Here is a 9,684-nt window from a genome sequence, read left to right on the forward strand (position 1 = left end):
CATTATTAGTTATCTTTTTCCCACATAATTTCATTCGTGAGGTGATTCGAAACATTGTTGAATTATATTCATTTATGGATTTAAAATCTTGTAGACACAAGTGCGTCCATTCATATCGGGCTTGAAGAAGTATCATTGTTTTTTGATGATTATATCTTTTTTCAAGATTTTTCCACAGATCTAAGGATCTTTTAATGTGAGATATCCATTTTTCAATCATTCATCAAAATGACAATGAAAGAATATCATGACTTTGGCTTTATCCTTCTGAGATGCATTATTCCAACGTTAATGGTATCTCCAAGATCTATTGAATCAAGATGGATTTCAGCATCTAGTATCCATGATAAGTAGTTGCTTCTAGATATATTAAGAGCATTAAGTTCAGGATGAGAGAGCTTCGACATAATGAAAATTTGTTACCTGAGTCTTCCTAAAATTTGATCAGAGTCTCGTACTGATAACGTGTTGTAAAATAAATAAATAGGGAATATATAATATAAAATAAAGAATTATAAATGAAAGAGTGGAGTTCTGATATTCACTAATATAATTATCTCAGTATAATATAAGTAATTTATATATTTACTTATATATTGCAATTTAAAAAATCTACGAAGAGAAATAGAAAAAAAGAGAATTTTATATATTATTGCAATGTATAAAGAGAGAGAGGAAATTGAGATGTGAAATAGATGATTTGAGTTAAAATGTGTGAATGGAATAGCTTTGAGTTTGGTTGATTGTGAATGTGTGAATTGAAGTTGGTTGGGGTCATTTTGCTGAGTCAAAACTATTTTGCCTTGTGAACTTTTGAAAAGATTGGTAAATTTTGTTTTTGGTTAAAACTGATTTTCGGCCAATTTTGGTGGGCTGTAACTCGGTCCTCGGAGTTGGAAATTTTACAAAATTGAATTTTTATAAAAATTTATTTATCGATCTTTCCAACAGTTCAAGAATGGTTAGAAATAAAATTTTTGGAGAAGTTATGGAAGTTTGAAATTTTGGAAGAAAAACTGGTTTCTACAACATATAAGCTTTTTCATGTTCTGATATATCATGCGTATGCGAGCAAGCTCCACTGCCCAAATTTATCACGTACGCGAGGGTGGTTTGTGTATGCGACTATGCCAATTTTTGCACTCATGTGTATGCATGAGGCATGCGTACGCATGACCACCCATTTTTGCAAAACTTGAATTTTTGAGTTTTTAACCATTCTTTTAACTTTTTAAACTTTTATAACCCCAATAAGAGTCTAAAGTCGGTGTAATAGAGGATAGAGAAGTTAAGAATGAGAAATTGTGGGTTGAGTTAGTGAATTGAATATGTATGATGAGAAGGGTTATGATAATGAGGAATGACAGAGATCGATTACGTTGAGTATGATGAGATTGATGATGATAATGTGCGAAATGAACGATTAGTTTAAGTTATTGATAATTGGTAAATGACAACAGATTGGGGAGGTTAAGGAAGCCTTCTATGTTATATGTTATATACGTGAGTGAAGATTTTGACGAGATGATGGTTGAAAAGTGTGGCGAGTACTATATCCCGAAATGAATAGACAAGTTGAGGATGGAGATTCCCTCTCTCGTGCTAGATTTTTAAATGAGTACAAACATGTGGAGAGAATGATATTGATAATGAAGAAGATTGAGGAGTGAGAAAATAAATTAATAATGAGGGCTAAAAATGTCATTGAAAGAGTATTTGGAGTATTGAAAGCAAGATGGAAAATTTTAAGGGGAATGTCATTTTATCCTATCAAGACACAAGGAAGAGTTATAATTGCATGTTGCCTTTTGCATAATCACATTAGAAGAGTGATGGTTGTGGATCCTATTGATGAGATAGTAGATCAAAATATGGTTGGAGTAGATGGTGGGACGATCCACTATATTGAGACGAGTGATGCTTGGGGTAGATGGAGGGATCAACTTGCACAAGAAATGTGGAACCAATGAAAGAGAAGACATCATGCTAGATAATTGTGTTCATTTTTCTATGTATGAGGCTGTCTATTGTGACATTGATTCCATTTTATTGATGTGTTTGCGTTCTTGTACAAGAGTTGTGCATGTATGCCTGTAAGTGAGTTTAACTTTTGAGATTTTCTTATAACTTTATTTTGGATAATAGTAAAGCTTTTTAATACATATGCGGCTAGAATCGTTGAGATTTGTTTTATATAAGGTCAACTATGGATTATGAGACGAATTATTAATTATGAGATTTTTGAAAATTTAGATAAGTATTTTAGTAAATTTAAAAAAATTTAGAATCAATAATAATTTAACTAAAGATATTTGATATTAGGGGATTTTAGTAAATTTTAAAATTTTTGAATAAATAATAATTTAGTTAAACATATTTGTTATTAGGGATATTTAAGAAAATTTAAAAAAGTTAGAATCAATAATAATTTTAGTTGAACATATTTGATATTAGGGGTATTTTAGTAAATTAAACAAAAATTAGAATCAAATTAAGAATAAATAATAATTTAACTAAAAATATTTTATATTAGGGATATTTTAGTAAATTTAAAAAAATAGAATCAATAATAGTTTAACTAAAGATATTTGATATTAGGAGTATTTTAGTAAATTTTATAAATTTTGAATAAATAATAATTTTAGTTAAACATATTTGTTATTAAGGATATTTAAGTAAATTTAAAAAAATTAGAATCAATAATAATTTTAGTTGAACATATTTGATATTAGGGGTATTTTAGTAAATTTAAAAAAATTTAGAATCAAATTTAGAATCAATAATAATTTAACTAAAGATATTTGAAATTGCGGGTATTTTAGTAAATTTAAAAAAACTTAGAATCAATAATAATTTAACTAAAGATATTTGATATTAGGGGTATTTTAGTAAATTTTAAAAAATTTGAATCAATAATAATTTTAGCTAAACATATTTATTATTAGGGGTATTTTAGTAAACTTATTATTAGAGATATTTTGTAAATTAAAAAAATTAGTGTAAAAAAATAATATTTAATTAGTTTTATATTAAATTTTTAGTCATTAATATTTTAATTTGAATGAGTAAGAATACTTTTGACATATTACATAATATGACCAAAAAATTTAAACTCAACCAAACAAAAATGTATTCATTCCTAGAATTATTATATAACATTTCAAAGCATTAAATTTTATAACCAAACATAAGAATCTTATATTTTAAGTAATTTCATTCCTAAGAATTATATTCCTAGAAATCATATTCTTAATAATAAAATTTAATCTTTAAACTACACACATCCTAAATATCGGACAAAACCAGAATCAGTGATACATTACTTAATTGAGTGTCCAAAAACAGTAGAAGTTTGGCAAAGATTAGAAATTCAGTTCATATCTGATTTTTTTTAAAATTTAAATATTTTAAAAAAAAATTGTCATTAGTACGAGAGTATTATTTTAAAAATTAGTATTACATAATAAACAATAAAAATAGATAGAAATAAATAAAGATATAATAAATTAGATACAATTTGATCAATATTTTTACTTTTTTTAGAAAAAAAAATTTTAAACGGTTCTTGACAATTAACTCAAAAGACAATGAGACTTTCAATAAAAAAATTCTTTCTGATCATTGATCTTTACTTCTACGATACAATACTAATTATCCTTTCTGTTAATATTTTTTCTGTATTAATGAAATAAACCTATATAACATGTTAAATTGTTGATTTATCTAAGAATTAATTAGAATTGACAAATTATTTTTTTATTGAAAATCTCATTGTCTTTTAATGGTAATTATCAATGTTGTTTTGTTTTTCATTTTTGTGTTTTGTTACCTATTTCAAATACATTGATTAAATTTTACGTGTAAAACTAAGAAATATTAATAATTTATTAAATAAGTCGTACTTTTTCAGAAAAAAATTATCAAAGTCGAGATGGTTATTTACCTTTTTTTTGTGTTAATATAAAAAATATTGATCACAAAAGGTAAGCTTTTTCTTTAATGCGAACTATTTAACCGTTTTAATTTGGGGAAGAAACAAATGAAAAAAAAATGAATAGATGTTATTTCAAAATTTAATTCTAATTGTTTATTTAGATTTAATTGTTAAATTTATATTCTCTCATTTTCTATATAAAATGTCATTTCTCATTATACAGACTCTCTCTATATACATATATGAATATTGATCGTTCTAATATTTTATATATTTATACAAAATACATCAACATATATTATTGATCATTATTTATTAACAAAGATTGAAACATTAAGTCACAAATGTGAGTATAATTTGACAGTATAGGTGCCATCGGAAAGATGGTGTTGCCGTGACCCATCGGAAACAACGAAAGAAGGCTGGGAATTATGGAACCTCACCAAACAGGGATGATACTACTAGTAATGCACAAATGAATCATCCACAACTGATTTTTTTTTTCAACATTGATATCTCCGACCGAGGGAGCCACCGCCAATAGATAGCGGCAGCGATGCCACCAACGTTCCAACGGTGCAGTTATGGACCAAAGAGAGGCATGCATCAGCATTTTCCTCTCATTTGAACTCCATTGCGCAAATCGCCATTCAGGTTGAAAAAGGAGCCTATTTTGCCATAGGTCCTCCGCCGCTGCTGGAAGAGGTTCTGCTCCTGCCAATGAAAGCCGCCGCTACCTCACTCCAATTCTAAGAATCGAAGAGCAGTGTACCCTGCAACCAAATCTCCATCTTCTTGTCTTCAAGCCAACGACAAGCCGAGAATACCGTGAAACCACCGCCAACAAGAGGACTGCAACGCCGTTCGATTTCTGATTGATGCCTCTTGCCTAACTCAGACCATCATTTTATCAATTTGCATAGTAATTGTATCACAGTCACAATTCTTCAGGCGATGCAATAGTTATGGCGTGGGTTCAACACAGATGGATTGTTTGCGAATCGGGTTGTATTCGATTCTCTTCTCTTGATGTGGGTCGGATCACCCAACCAATGTCATGCCCAAAAAATAAAACACTCACATAAACGATTTTCATTCTTGATTATTATATTTACCATCCCTTCACCTTAGTCAAAAGCTTCTTTACATGCAAGTCAACCCATTATGTATCTCTTTTTTATTGGTCCAAAGCGTATAGCTATTATAGCCACCAAAGACAGCACACACACACACATGTGGCTTGCTACCTTCAAAGCGTGCAGACACTGAAACTGAATAAAGACTGGAAAGGTTGCGCCATTTGTACTCCTCCCAATTTTTATATGCACAATGTAATTCCTTAACCCAATCTGGACCATATGTATTCTTTATTATAAAATTCATTGGTTAAAACTATAGGAACAGGGATGTTTCGATAAGTACAGCGGTACACGTGAACCGCTTCCATTACATTAATACTATTATGTTGTCAGAGATAATGTCATTGGCTGCTGTTGCTGTCTTGTATACCTTTTTAACATTAAAATCTTCCGTGTATTTGATATCAACAATTTCAATACTTCAAAATAATACATAACTATGTATATGTGTATGTTCAATAATACTGTAAAAGCAATTTCTCTTCTTTCACAGTTTGAACCAAACTCAACTTAGTTTCTAATTGTCTTAACATGGTCTGTTTTAAACACCTTACCAAAAATCCTTGCAAGAACACACACCATTTCTGAAATGATGATAGCGTGCACGGTCTCTCATGATAATATCGCGGTTATAAACTCGAGAAACTAGCTTGAATGCAGAATGGCAATCCTCACACACCCTTAGATTCTTCACAATGCGCAGCGTCGTCCCTGGTTCTGTATGAATTAGTCCGAAAGCAAGCGCAATCTTTTCGCTATGCTGCTTAAGTGCAGTTTCCTTCTCTTCCTCTTCAATGTCAAAGGACACCATTGTGGTGTTTGGTGAATACCCTTCATTCCTCAACTTCTCCATCACATTTTCTAACATAACATAAATTTCCTTCATTTGTGGGTGAGAACCTTCTCCCATCTTGAATTCATGAACCGTGCCGTGCAAATCTATCATGCTACTTCCAGGAATAGTCTTAATTCCTCTTTCCTTCATCAACTTTCTAACTCTAGTTACATCGTCCCATCGTCCTGCTTTCGCATAAATGTTCGATAGCAGCGAGTAACGGCCGCTGTTCTGAGGTTCCATGTCCAGTAAAATCCACCCTAATTGTTCTCCTAACTCAACATTTCCATGTATCCTGCATGCATTCAAAAGTGCTCCCAAAACAGCTGCATTAGGCTTCATTGGCATTGATTCTATTAACTTCTCTGCCTCATTTACAAGTCCAGCTCTTCCCAGGAGGTCAACCACAGAGCCGAAATGCTCCACCCGAGGCTCAATTCCATACACTTCCTTCATTGAATTTAATAATCCTATTCCTCTTTCAACCATTCCAGCATGCGCACAAGCATTTAGAACACCCAACAGAGTCACCTTATTTGGCTTCTGCTTCTCCTCTTGCATCTTGGTCAAGAGCTGAATCGCATCCTCGGCTCTTCCATGGATCGAGAGCCCCCAAATCATGGCATTCCAAGTAGACACTTGTTTCATTCTCACCTTCTCGAACACTTCCCACGCCATGTCAAGACGGCCACATTTTGCATACATATCAACCAAAGCAGTGCCTAAAACTCCATCCAGCTGAAACGAATTCCTTTCTACATATGAATGAATCCATCTACCTTGATCTAGAGACCCCAAATTGGCACAAGCTGCTACGACACTTGGTAACAAATACTGTTTTGGCTTCACCTTTTCTCTCTGCATTTTGTGGAAAACTTCCATTGCCTCCTTGAAACACCCTTGTTTTATATAACCATCAATGATGGCACTCCAAGATATCTCATTTCTCTCATCCATTTCATCGAACATGTTCCTTGCATTCTCAATCTTCCCACACCTAGCAAACCCTGTTATCATTGTGTTCCATGAAGCAACATTCTTCTTAGGCATTTTCACAAACAGCTCATGAGCAGCTTCCACTTCACCACACTTAAAATATCCATCAATCACTGCGTTCCAACAAATCACATCAGTTTCACCATTCTCATCAAGCATCTTCCTTGCCTCTTCAACAAGTCCAAATGATGCATACCTATGTTGCACCCATACAGAGACAAGTATTAGAAAAATATATTAAGTAACATGTCATAAATTATATAATGAAAGCTGAATTATGATAGAAAATTATCTTAAGAATAATTGAGTCTAGTTTTTGGTGTTAGCTCCTTCAAGTAAGATAAGTTCTACTATTCTAGCAACTAGCATACCATAAATTAACCAAAAAGAATATTTTGAGAGATATATAAAAAAAGTTGATCGTTAAATTTTGTACTTAATTTACCAAACAAATATTAAAAGTTAATATTTAATTTAAAAGATATAAAAATAAATAAATTTTAAATATTTAATATTGATTTTTAAAGGTAAGTCTGACAAATTTAACATCAAATTAAAAGGCACTAAAAAATTCGTCATAAAAAAACCTTTTTAAAAGTTGATGCATAAATAAGTATTTATGTTGCACAAATAGGTATAAAAGTACTTGATACAATATCGTATGATAAGTAAATACTGACAACTTTTTCAGAGTGTTTATGTAAAGTCTATAAGTAAAAATTGATAAATAATAATTTTGTGAAATATATTAAATTATCTAATAATTTTTAATATCTTATGAATTCCCACCTACATTTGAATGGCAGCACTCTTGATGTGATTATCAGCACCAAAGCCAAACTTGAACACATGTGCATGAAACTGAAAACCTTCCTTAAGAGAACCAGTAATGGCACAAGCCTTAAGCAAGGTTGGGTAAGTGAACATGTTAGGCCTAGAGTCCCACAAGAGAAGCATGTTGTGATAACAAGTTATGGCTACAAGTGGGTCCCCATTGTCCAAGGACCCTTTGATGAGGACATTGCACACAAACACATTGGGTTTTTGGATTGTTTCAAAGACTCTGATTGCAGTGTTGAAGTTGCTGAAGTGAGGGTTGGAGTAGCACTTGAGTAAGGTGCCTGATACATAGTGGTCTTGGAAGTGACCATTTCTTAGTGTGATGGCATGTAACTGTCTTACATGTTGGAGTGAGTTGAAGCACTTTTTGTTTAGGATTTCTAGGACTGATTTCTGTGAGAGGGTTGTGGTTTCTGTTGTTGTTGAGAGGTTGCATTGTTTGAAGGAGCAAGAAGGGAAAGTTGTGGCTGTGGTGCTCATCTTATCCAATATCCAATGTTTCTATGGAAAGGAAATAAAAGGATTACGGCTAAGTGTAATTGAAGTCAGTGTTACAAGGTGTGTTGAGAGTTGAGACTATGGGAGCCTGAATTTTGTCCATATCTCCAACTTACAGCCAACATCTGGAACGAAGCTTCACTTTGATTCTTTGACTCTATCAACAATTCAAAAATAATATTTGTACATTAAAATTAATTAGTATGTATTAATATATAAATACAAGTTTAATTTATTTTTAATATATATTTTATAATATAATAATATTTGATATCAGTGATTAATTTTGAGGATTAATTTAGTGTATATCTAACATAAATAAAGAATATTACCATCTAAGTAGAATGCAAAGGGATAAGATACCAACATGAGTACAAAAATTTTAGAAAAAAAAAGTATGGATATATAGTATCTAAAAAAATAAAAATAGTATTTACATATTAAAATTAACCACTAAAATCAGTCATTATATATTTATGTAATTTAATTTATTTTAATGTTTATTTTAGGGTTAAGTACGATTTTAGTTCCTAAAGTAGAGTTTGAAAATTTTTTTTGTCCCCAATCTTTTTTTGCTTAGAAAATTATCCCTTAGTTTTAACTTAATTTTAAAAATCGTTCTTTTTACCAAAATTTTAATTTTTATTACCAAATTACGTCTAATTAAACAAAATATATAAAATAAAAAAAACAGGTTAAAGGGAATCACGCCGGGGTTCAAGGAAGAAGAGGGGGAAGGGAAAGGGAAAAAGGGAAGGAGAAGGGAATCCGCCCGCTGCCGCTGCTCTTCGCTGCTCGCCGCCACTTCTCATCGTTCGCGTCCTCGCCGTTGGATCTCCTCGCCAGATCTCGCCGCTGCTCTTCTTCCTCGCTCGACGCCATTTCTGCTCCTCCTCCTCGCTCGGTCGCCGGTTGTCGTCTTTGATCATGTATCGTTCTCTCTCTTTGATTCGCCATGTCCATGGATCTTCTCTCTTTTCTCTCTTCGCACCAAAACCTTCACGGTCTCTTATCCTTTTTCTCAAGATCGTTGCAAAACCACATCGATAATTTCTTGGTTCTGTTTTTTGCTTTCAATTTTTAACCCATCCATGGATTACGGCATTTCGATCTTATTGGTTAGAAATTTTGCTTATTGATTAGTGGTTTAGGGTGAGTGTTTTAGTTGGTTGGTGAATTATGTGTTTGAAAGTTTATAACCTGAGTTGTTTGATATGGATTTGTGCAAAACGTTATGGTTATTGTGTTTTTAGTTGAAGTTTCAATTGTTATTTGTTACTGTAGAATTGGAATGCTCAAATGGTTGCAAATTGAAAATAGATGTCTTGGATCAGTTTCACCCATGTGTATTGCTTCTGCTTCTTGCCTTGTTTATCTGCTTCTGGTTGCTTCTATTTCTGCTTCTGTGATGGATGTAAGAACCAAAGTTTTTACGAATAGAA

The 9,684-nt window shown here is 32.0% G+C and overlaps 1 protein-coding gene across 2 annotated transcripts; it reads right to left on the reverse strand.

Moving 5' to 3' along the window:
• Nucleotides 1-5,444: 5,444 nt before the first annotated feature.
• LOC112710716 (pentatricopeptide repeat-containing protein At5g66520) lies at nt 5,445-8,429 on the reverse strand. 2 transcript variants are annotated; one of them, XM_025763099.3, is made up of 2 exons: nt 7,698-8,429; nt 5,445-7,100 (listed from the first exon to the last, which is right to left on the reverse strand). In XM_025763099.3, the coding sequence occupies exons 1-2, from the start codon at nt 8,222-8,224 to the stop codon at nt 5,624-5,626; spliced, it is 2,004 nt and encodes a 667-aa protein (XP_025618884.1). In that variant the 5' UTR covers nt 8,225-8,429; the 3' UTR covers nt 5,445-5,623. The 2 variants fall into 2 exon arrangements, with proteins under 2 accessions (XP_025618884.1, XP_072058870.1); XM_072202769.1 differs by having other exon boundaries at nt 7,694-8,294.
• Nucleotides 8,430-9,684: the final 1,255 nt, after the last annotated feature.

This window comes from Arachis hypogaea, chromosome 9, assembly GCF_003086295.3.
Source record: "Arachis hypogaea cultivar Tifrunner chromosome 9, arahy.Tifrunner.gnm2.J5K5, whole genome shotgun sequence".
NCBI classification, from domain to species: domain Eukaryota; kingdom Viridiplantae; phylum Streptophyta; class Magnoliopsida; order Fabales; family Fabaceae; genus Arachis; species Arachis hypogaea.

What these genes read in the sequence shown, in the direction of transcription:
- LOC112710716 (XM_025763099.3), bottom strand. Translation starts at nt 8,224, where the DNA reads ATGAGCACCACAGCCACAACTTTCCCTTCTTGCTCCTTCAAACAATGC. An exon ending in AAGAGTGCTGCCATTCAAAT is followed by an intron (nt 7,101 to 7,697) that starts GTAGGTGGGAAT and finishes GGTGCAACATAG; the next exon opens with GTATGCATCATTTGGACTTG.